The sequence below is a fragment of the Eulemur rufifrons genome, chromosome 1, assembly GCF_041146395.1.
Source record: "Eulemur rufifrons isolate Redbay chromosome 1, OSU_ERuf_1, whole genome shotgun sequence".
NCBI classification, from domain to species: domain Eukaryota; kingdom Metazoa; phylum Chordata; class Mammalia; order Primates; family Lemuridae; genus Eulemur; species Eulemur rufifrons.
The window spans coordinates 16828033-16840221 of NC_090983.1; the positions used below are offsets into that span (position 1 = coordinate 16828033).

At 57.5% G+C, this 12189-nt stretch overlaps 2 protein-coding genes across 4 annotated transcripts; one reads left to right on the top strand and one right to left on the bottom strand.

Annotated features, from left to right (window-relative positions):
* Nucleotides 1-88: 88 nt before the first annotated feature.
* Nucleotides 89-7027, bottom strand: TMEM198 (transmembrane protein 198). 2 transcript variants are annotated; one of them, XM_069475047.1, is made up of 6 exons: nucleotides 6678-7027; nucleotides 6312-6543; nucleotides 5789-5958; nucleotides 2638-3213; nucleotides 1328-1530; nucleotides 89-977 (listed from the first exon to the last, which is right to left on the bottom strand). In XM_069475047.1, the coding sequence occupies exons 3-6, from the start codon at nucleotides 5952-5954 to the stop codon at nucleotides 840-842; spliced, it is 1083 nt and encodes a 360-aa protein (XP_069331148.1). In that variant the 5' UTR covers nucleotides 5955-5958; nucleotides 6312-6543; nucleotides 6678-7027; the 3' UTR covers nucleotides 89-839. The 2 variants fall into 2 exon arrangements, with proteins under 2 accessions (XP_069331148.1, XP_069331071.1); XM_069474970.1 differs by having other exon boundaries at nucleotides 5789-5993; nucleotides 6312-6763.
* CHPF (chondroitin polymerizing factor) lies at nucleotides 6880-12123 on the top strand. Of its 2 annotated transcripts, none has more exons than XM_069474845.1 (4): nucleotides 6880-7456; nucleotides 8473-9046; nucleotides 9892-10071; nucleotides 10418-12123. In XM_069474845.1, exons 1-4 carry the CDS (start codon nucleotides 7152-7154, stop codon nucleotides 11675-11677), a joined length of 2319 nt encoding a protein of 772 aa, XP_069330946.1. In that variant the 5' UTR covers nucleotides 6880-7151; the 3' UTR covers nucleotides 11678-12123. The 2 variants fall into 2 exon arrangements, with proteins under 2 accessions (XP_069330946.1, XP_069330969.1); XM_069474868.1 differs by lacking the exon at nucleotides 6880-7456 and adding an exon at nucleotides 7482-7767.
* Nucleotides 12124-12189: the final 66 nt, after the last annotated feature.

The window sequence follows — 12189 nt, forward strand, 5'->3', positions numbered from 1 at the left end:
AGCCCCTGTGTAATGAGTGATACAGGAGACCAAGCGTTGCAGTGCTTCCAGCTTGGCTCATGGAAGTGCCAGCCACTGAAGACCACCATTCCTGGCAGAGGCCATGCAGTTTGGCACATTTATAAAAGATGTAAAACAGAGAGTGGGGTTGGGGGAGACAGAAGCATGAGGTGTCCAGAGTGGCATGACAGACACCAGACATGCACCGTGCATTTACGCCCCCCAACCCCCTCCCCAACCCAGCCCAGAGCAGCACCCCCCACCCCCATCCCCTGCCTCTGCCCTCAGGCTGGTGGCTTTGCAGAGGCCAGGGGACCAGGCTGAGGGGTGCTGCGGTTTGCCTCGAGGACTAGGACAAGAAACCTTAGATGAGTCTGGTTGGGAGGTGGAGTGATGGGAGAGGAAGGCAGATCTCCTCCACTTAGACATGCAGGTGAGTGGCCCATGGGACCCCAGCAGTGGGAGAGGAGGTGGGGCCAACCCTGGAGAAGCCCTACCAATCAGAAATCTAAGGCAAGGGTCCTAGTGTCCCCTCCAAGCCTACCCCCCATACACACACACATGAACACACAGGCAACAGACTCACAACCCTGAGCACACTCCAATGGGGCTTATACCCCAAGTCCCTCAGGCCCCCTTTGGAGCTTGGGAGGGGGCTTTCCCCTCAGGCCAGGCCTAGCCTGAGACAGAGCCTCCCTCTAGTGGCTAGGCCAGCCCTCTCCAGGGAGGGGAGAGAGACAGCCAAAGGCCACAGGGCCTAGGGGCTGGGTGGTGACCTGGCAGGCCTCCCCAAGCTGGCAGAGCTGGTGACTGCAGAGTCTAGATAGGCAGGGATACTGCTATACCCGCACAGGGGGGCCTGAGCAGGCTGTCAGTGGCCCCCGGGACCCGTACTCATAGTCCGCGTCTGTGGGCGAGGCCATGAAGGAGCTCAGTGAGCTGCCCGTCTGCCGGTCTCGGAAGCTCTGGATGTAGCTCTGTGCGGGAGTAAATGTAGGTGTGAGAGTTCCATTGCAGACTGCTGCCCTGAAAGCCACCTCTTCCTATACCCCCAAAAGCCTGACACTCCACCAGACTGCCATAGACCTAGGACATCACCACACCCAGCATTTCTACCACATACCACATCCCACTTAAAATTCATACTCAGGACATCTTTCCCCCAATCCCAAAGCTGGGCCCACCGGGCCCCTGGTACAGGGGATCCAGTGGGTGGTCAAACAGGTCTTCTAGATAGTGACCAGCTCCTGGGGAAAGCCCAGCCCTGCTTAGAGGAGTCTGCACTTTCTTCTCCCCCATCTGGGCTGGAGGGGCTCAGGGTGCTCACCGGGGAGAGGACATCCCCATTGAAGCGTTTGATGGGCACTGGCCTGCGCCGATAAGCAGGGTCAGGGGGCCCGGGCCTTGGAGGAGCCCGGGGACCTCTGGGGGGAGCCCGAGGGGGTCTCTTTTTCCGCCGTTTCTCCTTGCGCTCTTCCTGCTGCCGAATCCGCATCAGCTGCACACGTCGTCGCTGCCGGCTGATGACCACTGTGGAAGGATGCACAGAGAAGGGTCTCTGAGGCCCATGTGCCTCATTACCCCCAAGCCCTCCCTCTCTCTTCAAACCTGGGGGCTCTAGGCTTCCAGATTCCCCTTGTCCCTAACCCCTGCCCCCACCCCATCACTTCCTTTCTTGGTCCCCCACCTCTCAGATGGGACTTCCTGCTGTTGTTCTTTTCTTCCAAAGGTCTTTATGGAAGATTCCTAGACTTCTAGGTATCCCCTCCCTGCTGTCACCCCTCTCCCAATCCTGAGCCATAGGTGGCTCACCTAGGCCAGCACCATCATCTTTGCATTGGACAACCACAGCTGCTTCTTCACTGGTTTCCCCCTCTGTGCTAGCCTCCCTCCAGTGCTTTTGACACTCAGCAGCAGAATGAGCACTCCAAGAGCGAAATTACAATCTATCCTCCGCTCCTTTAAACTTTCCAATGGCATCTCATTGTCCTAATAAAATGCAGAGTCCTCATCATGGCCCAGAGGCCCTGCATGATCAGCCTGACTCCCAAACCTCACCTACTGCACTCCAGCCCCACTTCCTCAAACAAGCCAAGCTCATTCCTTCCCAGGGCCCTCCCCTCACTATCCCTCTTCTCTAGCTCTTTGCATGCCTGGCCCCTTATCCTTCAAGTCTCTGCTTACATGTCACCTCCTTCAGCAGCCTTCTTTGGCCACCATAATTATAATAGCCTCCATAGGTCACTCTTTCACATTATACTATGTATCTCTTTCTTATCACTCTGCACAATGAATTACCTTGATTGTTTACGTGTCTTTTATCTGTCTCCTGCCCACCCTGGATGTATACCCATAAGGGCAGGGACCTTTTCCGTTTTATCTCTGCTGTATGTATCCTCAGTGCCTGGAATGAGGTTAGCACAGAGCTCATACATTATTCCATACATTGTTGTGGAATCAATGGTGGAGCTTGGGTCCTATCCTCCCAGACCCTGAACAAGTCAGTTCTCTAACCCCATAGAGGCCTTCTGCTGCTGGTGTGTACAGCTTCTGTCCCCTAATCCCTAGGCTCTCAGCCCCTTACCCACCCCTGGCCATCCACGCCTATCATGCCCACCTTGGCCTCTGTCTTCTCACCTTCTGTGTGGGAGTCCCCCTCGGCCGTCACCCGCCACTGCACCAGAACACCCATCAGGCTGAGCAGGGGCCAGAGTGCGAGCAGGGCCCAGCTCCGCCAGCAGAGGGCGGGGACGGGGGCCGCCCGTAGACGCTCCACCACGTAGCGCCCCAGCAGTAGCAGCTCGGCAAAGTAGTCGGCGGCGGTGGCGATGAGCGCAGCACCAGTCACGGCGGTGGCCAGGGTGGTGAGTGGGCGGGGCCAGCGCAGAGTGAGCAGGGCACAGAGCAGGCCGCCCCCCAGCAGCAGCCCCAGAGGGCCCCACACAGAGCCCGGCTGGTAGTAGGGTGCGGAGCCCAGTAGGGCCGCAGCGGCGAGCAGCAGCCCGAGCAGCAGCCCCACCAGAAAGAGGCCCACGCTGCGCACCAGCATGGCCACCAGCCCGCAGAGCAGCCCGATGCCCAGCGCAATGCCCGCGCTCGCCCCAGCGCTCAGCTGTGTCTCCAGCACCCGCTCTCGGTAGCACAGGAGGAAGATGACCACTGAGCCAAACAGCAACCCAGTGAGGAAGAGCACTGCCTTGAAGCAGCGGTAACCTAGAGGGGAACAGGGGCTAGTGAGGGGCCAAAATGAGGTCATCAGGCTGGAGGGGGGAGGTCAGAGGGGTCAGGGACATAGGATCACAAGGGAACCAAAAACAAGGATACTAAGATCAGAGAATTGGGGGTCACTGGGTCATGAGGGCATTAGTGATAGGGCCACTGAGGTCAGGGGAGGTCAGAGAGATATGGCCATTGGGGGTCACTGGAAAAACAGGCATAATCATGGAGATAATGATTTGGGGTCTTCGAGGATCACAGGAGTCAGGATAGATCATTGGAGTCAAGAGTCAATCAATAATGGAGCATTGGAGTCTTTGAGACCACAGGAGTCACAGGGAGATCAGCAAAAAAGTCGCTGGGAGGCTGGGCATGGTGTCTCATGCCTGTAATCCAAGTGCTTTGGGAGGCTGAGGCAGGAGGATCACTTGAGGCAAGGAGTTTGAGACCAGTCTAGGGAACATAGCAAGACCCTGTCACTGCAAAATATCTTTTAAAATTAGCTGGGTGTGGTGGCACATGCCTGTAATCCCAGCTACTCAGGAGGCTGAGGCAGGAGGATCACTTGAGCCCAGGAGTTTGAGGCTACAATGAGCTATGATTGCACCACTGCACTCCAGCCTGGGTGACAGAGTAAGACCCTGTCTCGAAAGAACAAAAAAAGAGTCATTGGGTACTTTGGGGAGGGATTATTCAGAGACAGGAGGTCTTTGGAAATCAGAAAGAACTTGAGTGATGGAGGTTACACAGATTCAGAAAGATGAGGTGTTTGAGGCATTACAGGGCTTCAGAGATACAGCATCATTGGAAAGTTACAAAAGACAGAGTCGCAGGGTTATTGGGGAGGAGTTCCAGGTCTTTGCAAGTCAGGAGGGTTGACAGAAATGGAATAATTGAGAGTATTAAAGGGTTTCTGAGAGAGAGGAACACTGAGGTAAAAAGAATGGGATTACTGAGATCACAGTATGGGGAGGGGTGATCAGATGATGAGGCAATGGGGATCAGAGATAGGAGTAATAGCGGGAGTCAGAGGAATGGAAGGTAATGAGGTAGTGGGGATCATGGAGGTCACTAGGGCTTAAATGGGGTGATAGGGAATCAAAGAAGGGGAAATAGTGGTTGTGGAGTTTCAGGAATAAGGAAGTTATAGGCCCACTAGGCCCATTAGAGATACCTGAAAGGGTGAGGGAGGTGTAGACCCTGAACAGTTGGGAAGATGGAAGTCAGAGATGGAGGTTCAAGGAGTCAGGGAGAGTCAAAGAGAAAGAAAATAAAGATGAGATTCTGTTCGAGGAATGAGGGGAAGTGTCAGAGTCCAGGAGGCTCTGAGGTAAGAGAGAGGAGTAGGGCATGGACAAGGTCTCAAAGTCTAAGAGCCTGGGAATAGTGGCATCCAAGAGAGGCAGGATGTCAGGCAAGCCCAGGAGAGGAAATATGAGGCTGTACTGAGCAACATGCAGAGAGAGTGGGTATGGATAGTGGAGGGGGTGAGATGATACAGACTCCTTGGAGGCCCAGAACGTGTCCTGAACCCTTGTGGCAGGCACTTCTCTCTGCCTACTCTGCAGTTGTTCAGCTCAGAGTTTGGGGGAGGAATGGGTGGGACCATCTGGTTCCCATCTACCCACCCATTCTAGGGGGAGGTATGGAGGTTGCAGAGCACACATCTTGCACTACCTCTGCCCAGCCTGGAACCCAACCCCCCTGGCCTCCTTTGCCCCACTGATTCCAGTTACCTATAACCCTCCTCCTGGAGGCTTTCCTTGGGCCCCCAGCCCGTAATGCTCCCTTTCCTCTCTGAGGTTCTGTAACTCTTGCTGTAGAGTCAGTGGACACTTACTCCATGCTGCCACTAGCCCATATGACACCTTTGTGCAAATTACAAAAAGGGGTGCCTTTCTCTAGGCAAAGCAGCCTTGTGCCAAGGACTAGAATTTGTCAAGTAGACCATGAGCTGGATTTCAGCCCTCATTTGCCTATTCAACTGAGCTCCCTGTGCAGTACCCATCCTGTACAACAGTTTACAGCAGCCCTTATTACCAGAGCCTTCCTTGTAGGTGATCTCCATATGTGTGACTACCATTCAGCCCACTCTAATATGTCTCATAGGTGTGAATGTTAAGGAGTCTCTCTTCCCCATCAGACAATATGCCCTGTGGTAAGGGACCATGTTTAATAACCCCACTAAGTGTTTTCAGTGCCTACCTAGCACAGGGACCCAACACATCTTCACCACAATAGCTACTATTTATTGAGGGCCTATTAATTCTTATAACAACCCTATGTGAGACAAATATAATTGTTCATATGACAAAACTGAGGTTCAGACAAGTTAATGTACCCAAAGCATCAAAATTAGTAAGTGCAGAGCTAGGTTCAAACACAAGCATGTTTAATTTAAAAACCTGTGTTCTCTAGAATCTAGAGTAAAGATGATCTATGAACATGAATGGGATGAAAAAAGGAGAAAAGAAAGATAGTTATTAATGATGGTGGGGGGTTCAGAGAAGATTTGGGGGGGCCAGAAAAAGAACTTGGGGAGCCCAGGTGAGGGATGAGATGGGGATCTCACCGAAGAAGCAGTAGACGACTCCAAACAAACAGCACATGATGCAGACGAGGGCCGGCAGTGCCTGGTACCTGCGCTCCAGGGGCTGTTCACAAGGTGCACCCCAGAAAGTGTCATCTGGCTCAGGGGGCAGCAGCTGGAACCGCAGTGTTGCCACAGTGCCCGGCATAGTGCTGGGAATGGAAGGGAGTCAACCTCCCAGGTTAACCTGACAGAGGAGAAGTTGGTGTCAAGGAGGAGTCCCGGGTCCTCACCAGGATGGGGGTGGGAGTGGGAGTGGGAGAACTCAGCAAGGACACAGTGGACAAAGGAGTGGTGCCCACATCATGCAGCTCTGGAAGCATCCCTGGGGTGGAGGGCAGAGACAAAGGGAGACAAAAGTGCCTGGCTAGAGGGGCCTGGGATGAAGTTAAAAGGGGCACAGGAAGAGGGGTTGAGGGCAGTGTGTTGCCGGTGAGCCGGTGAGAAGGAGGTAGCCAAGAGACTCATCTGTGGGCGGATAAATCTGGGATTGTCCAAGATTTACCTGGGCTGGAGGCGACCTGAGCTTCTGAGCGAAAGAGGCTGTGCAGGGGCCGGAGGGGCTGGGGTTTTGGGGCTCCAGAGGCTCCAGCTGACTGGGGTCCGGGGAAAGTCCGCCGTGTGGGGAAGGGGGCCGCTGGGCCGGAGAGAACAGTCTCTGCGCGGCGGCGGCGCCGCTCCACCTCCAACACCGACTGGCACTCCAGTCCCGCGGCGTCGGGGGACTCGGACTGGGTCTGGGGAAGGAAAAGGAGCACGAGCAGGGGCTCAGGCCGCCCCAGAGCCGCGGCCCCATGCCCTGAGCCCGCCCGCGGCCTTTGGTGCTGATGGACAGCTCCGGCCTCTGCTTCTGACGTCACTCAGGGCGCACCATCCAGGCAGGGGCGGGCTGCTTCTGACGTCACTCGGGACGCACCAACCACGCCAGGGGGAGGCAGGGGACTCCGCCCCCGGCGTCTCCCTCTCTCGCACTGAGGAGGGGGCACTTCCGGGGGTCCTTCCCCTTTAACCTCCCCCTTCTCCTCCCTCTCCGGTAGCTAGAACCTTAGACCCCACCCCGGGGGCGGGGCCCTCGCAGTGACACGTCGGACAGCGGCGGCAGCGGCTGGGGCTCCGGCGACGAGCGCAGCAACCCCGCACAGTACCGAGCAGCGGCTGGAGGGGGATCCGAGCGCGGCGCAGGGGATTCGGCTCAGGCCGCTGGCTCTACTCGGCTGGGAGGGAGCGGGTCCGCCCGCTGGGCCCGGGCCCTCCGGATCCGCCCCCTCCCCGGTCCCGCCCCCTCGAAGCCTCCTCTGGCTGCTCTGGGGCTTCGCCCGGGCCCGGGGCCCGCGGTCCGGGCGCCATGCGGGCATCGCTGCTGCTGTCTGTGCTACGGCCCGCAGGGCCGGTGGCCGTGGGCATCTCCCTGGGCTTCACTCTGAGCCTGCTCAGTGTCACCTGGGTGGAGGAGCCGTGCGGCCCAGGCCCGCCCCAATCTGGAGACTCTGAGCTGCCGCCGCGCGGCAACACGAACGCGGCGCGCCGGCCCAACTCGGTGCAGCCCGGAGCGGAGCGCGAGAGGCCCGGGGCCGGCGCGGAGAACTGGGAGCCGCGTGTCTTGCCCTACCACCCCGCACAGCCCGGCCAGGCCGCCAAAAAGGCCGTCAGGTAGTGATCCGCTACGCCCCCTCCACCCTCTTGGGCACCGGCCGGGACGCGCGCGCAGGGCGGCTGGAGGCCGGATCGGGCTCCGGAAGGAAGGGGCTGGCAGGCCAGGAAGTCTTTGGGCCGCGATAACTTCCGATGGCCCTGCTTTCCCGGGAGCCGTGGGGCCAATCTGACCTTTTTCTGGACCCCATCCCGGCCTGGGCTGAACTTGCCAGCCTCTGTCCTAAACCAGCTCGATCTGATAGTCCCCCAAAGATCCTCTTAGCTACTTGGCTGGGCCGCTGGGGCTAGAGAAGTGACTGGTATATAGAGTCAGTGTATAGAGAGAGGAAAGGAGAAAGGAAGAACTAGGATTTACCTGTATCTCGTTCCTGAGTGGGTTACAAGCGCCAGCTCAGGGTGCAGTTGGGGAAGGAGGAATGCACTCATCTATGTCTCTGCTGATGACTTGAAATAATTTCTAAGTAACACAGGATTCAAATTCCAGTTTTGCAACTTACCTTCTGCCTGGTAAAGGTAAGTTACTAGAACCCCTGAGTCCCAGTTTGCCTCCCCCAAACATACTCATTCCTATGCCATACATTCTGTTGTATCATGTATGTGAGATATTTGTGACACGGTGGCATATTTATACAGAAATAAGTACATGGTGTGTCAAGCATTTGGCTAGGTGCTTTAAATAGACACAACCAGTCGCATTTTACAGATGGCTCAGGTTAAATAACATGTTCAAGGACACAACTACTAACTAGTGAAACCGGGAATCAGACCCACAATTTCATCTCTCGTATCTGTATGGATAGTGCCATCTTCCAAATGCGAAGCACTGTGTAGGTAAGACCAATATTTCACGTAAATCCTTATGACCCCAGGGAGAGAGGTTTTGTTTTTATCCTATTCATACGTGAGAAAAAAGACTCAGAGAAGACATGACCTGCCGGAGCCGGAATCTGTGTGTGCAGACCCTTGCCCGCCCTGTTTTCTCTTAGATAACCTTGTGCCTTCCTCTCCCCCAGGACCCGCTACATCAGCACGGAGCTGGGCATCAGGCAGAGGCTGCTTGTGGCAGTGCTGACCTCACAGGCCACGTTGCCCACGCTGGGTGTGGCCGTGAACCGCACGCTGGGGCACCGACTAGAGCGTGTGGTGTTCCTGACAGGCGCACGGGGTCGCCGGGCACCACCTGGCATGGCTGTGGTGACCCTGGGCGAGGAGCGTCCCATCGGGCACCTGCACCTGGCGCTGCGCCACCTACTGGAGCAGCACGGCGATGACTTTGACTGGTTCTTCCTGGTACCTGACGCCACCTACACCGAGGCACACGGACTGGCACGCCTAACTGGCCGTCTCAGCCTGGCCTCCGCTGCCCATCTTTATCTGGGCCGGCCCCAGGACTTCATTGGCGGAGAGCCCACGCCAGGCCGTTACTGCCACGGTGGCTTTGGGGTGCTGCTATCGCGCACGCTGCTGCAGCAGCTGCGCCCCCACCTGGAAGGCTGCCGCAACGACATCGTCAGTGCCCACCCCGACGAGTGGCTGGGACGCTGCATTCTGGATGCCACGGGGGTGGGCTGCACTGGCGACCATGAGGTGGGATGATAAGCCACCCCACTGGTGCCTCGTATCTGAGCTTGTGCACTTCCCCCTGAGAGGCAAAGGAGAGGTGGTGGAGTTACAGGCCTGGGTTTCCATGCCAGTTCTGTCATTTTCTATCCCTGTCACCCTGGGTAAATTACTAAATCTCCTGAGCACCAGTGTCCTCATCCATGCCAAAGGAAGTAATTATCGCTCAGAGTTGTTATAAGGATTAGAGAAAATAAGGGAGGCTTACACAGAGTAGGCATTCAATGTTAGTTGTTATTTTATTTGAGTCCCTGGACAGATCTGAAACAGGATGCATGCCATTTCACGGGTGAGCTAGCAGACGCTTGCCCAAGGTCGCACAAACTCACAACTGGTTGAGGTAGACTTTTTTTTTTTTTTGAGACAGAGTCACTCTGTTGCCCAGGCTAGAGTGCCATGGCGTCAGCCTAGCTCACAGCAACCTCAAACTCCTGAGCTCAAGCGATCCTCCTGCCTCAGCCTCCCAAGTAGCTGGGACTACAGGCATGTGCCACTATGCCCAGCAAATTTTTATATATATATATTTTTTGCTGTCCAAATCATTTCTTTCTATTTTTAGTAGAGACGAGGTCTCTCTCTTGCTCAGACTGGTCTCAAACTCCTGACCTCAAGTGATCCTCCCGCTTCGGCCTCCCAGAGTGCTAGGATTACAGGCGTGAGCCACCGCACCCAGCCTGGTTGAGGTAGACTTAAACCTGCAGAAATCTGACTCCCAAGTCCACCACAGGTCATAGGAACAGGAGATACTCACTGTGAGACAAGGGGGAAGGCAATCCCATCCCATTGTGGACCCCTTCCCTTCCTCTCCCCAGGGGGTGCACTATAGCTATCTGGAGCTGAGCCCTGGGGAGCCCGTGCAGGAGGGGGACCCTCGTTTCCGCAGTGCCCTGACAGCCTACCCTGTGCGTGACCCTGTGCACATGTACCAGCTGCACAAGGCTTTTGCCCGAGCTGAGCTGGAACGCACGTACCAGGAGATCCAGGAGTTACAGGTATGGTCTGGGCCTGGGAGTGGGGGGCAGGGAAGAGGTGGTGAGGGGAACAGGATATGAGAGGTCTCAGAGATCCCAGAGAAAGAAAAAAGTTAGTGCCAAAATCACAGGACAAAACGACTTCCCAGCCCCTGTTTCCACATTCTCTGAGGACCCTCCAGAAATTTCCGTTTAACTCTTAGGCTGCCTCCATCTGGGGAAAGGAAGGGTAGGGGGTCTGGGTGGGCAGAGGTTGGCAGGGGACTGGAGACCCATCCTGAGTGGCACCTGGGGCCTACCTCCTCCCCCAGCTGTGTGCTGGCCTCTCTGGTCTCTCCCTTGCTCATGGCCTGTTTCTCTGACCCAGCGGGAGATACAAAACACCAGCCGTCTAGCCGCTGACGGGGAGCGGGCAGCTGCCTGGCCTGTGGGCATCCCGGCACCATCCCGCCCGGCCTCCCGCTTCGAGGTGCTGCGCTGGGACTACTTCACAGAGCAGCATGCTTTCTCCTGCGCTGATGGCTCGCCTCGCTGCCCACTGCGTGGGGCTGACCAGGCTGACGTGGCCGATGTTCTCGGGGCAGCCCTGGAGGAGCTCAACCGCCGCTACCACCCGGCCCTGCGGCTCCAGAAGCAGCAGCTGGTCAATGGGTACCGACGCTTTGATCCAGCCCGCGGTATGGAGTACACGCTGGACCTGCAGCTGGAAGCCCTGACCCCCCAGGGTGGCCGGCGGCCCCTCACCCGCCGGGTGCAGCTGCTCCGGCCGCTGAGCCGCGTGGAGATCTTGCCTGTACCCTATGTCACTGAGGCCTCACGTCTCACTGTGCTGCTGCCTCTGGCTGCTGCTGAGCGTGACCTGGCCCCTGGCTTCCTGGAGGCCTTTGCCACTGCAGCACTAGAGCCAGGTGATGCTGCGGCAGCCCTGACCCTGCTGCTACTGTATGAGCCACGCCAGGCCCAGCGGGCGGCACATGCAGATGTCTTTGCACCTGTCAAAGCCCACGTGGCAGAGCTGGAGCGGCGTTTTCCTGGTGCCCGGGTGCCATGGCTCAGTGTGCAGACAGCCGCACCCTCACCTCTGCGCCTCATGGATCTACTCTCCAAGAAGCACCCGCTGGACACATTGTTCCTGCTGGCCGGGCCAGACACGGTGCTCACGCCTGACTTCCTGAACCGCTGCCGCATGCATGCCATCTCCGGTTGGCAGGCCTTCTTCCCCATGCACTTCCAAGCCTTCCACCCAGCTGTGGCCCCACCACAAGGGCCTGGGCCACCGGAGCTGGGCCGAGACACAGGCCACTTTGATCGCCAGGCGGCCAGCGAGGCCTGCTTCTACAACTCCGACTATGTGGCAGCCCGAGGCCGGCTAGCAGCAGCCTCGGAGCAGGAGGAGGAGCTGCTGGAGAGCCTGGATGTGTATGAGCTGTTCCTGCGCTTCTCTGGCCTGCACGTGCTGCGGGCAGTGGAGCCAGCACTGCTGCAGCGCTACCGGGCCCAGACATGCAGCGCACGGCTCAGTGAGGACTTGTATCACCGCTGCCGCCAGAGCATGCTCGAGGGCCTCGGCTCCCGAACCCAGCTGGCCATGCTGCTCTTTGAGCAGGAGCAGGGCAATAGCACTTGATCCTGCCCTGTGCCCCTGAGCCCTGGCACAGCCACACCCCACCCCACTCCTCCCCAACAACCAGAGCCACTTGCCAGTCTCGCCGGACAGGGCTGGCCATAGCCTCAGCCCCCAGGGCAGCCCACTGGTCCCCTCTTTCTGGCTTTGTGGGTCCTTGGGCTCAGGACAAGCCCTGGGGGAGGCACCCCCAGAACCACCCCCTTTTCACCCCATACCAAATCTCCCTGCCCCCTTGACACTGCTGATTCGGGCTGTGGCCTCCGTATATTTATGCAGTACAGTCTGCCTGACACCAGCCCCGCCTCAGGGGTCGGGCCCTGGGGGCTGGGCTGTAGATGAGTTGTTGAGGAAGGGGGAGCTGAGGGAGGAGGGGGGGCATCTCCCAACTTTTCTGTTCTGGGCCCCTGATGAAGCTGCCTGCCTTTAATAAACCGGCTGAGCGTGGACTAGTGATTGTGAGGCTGTAAAAGTGAGCGTGGTGGAGGGAGGGTCGACTGCGCATGGAGGCTTCC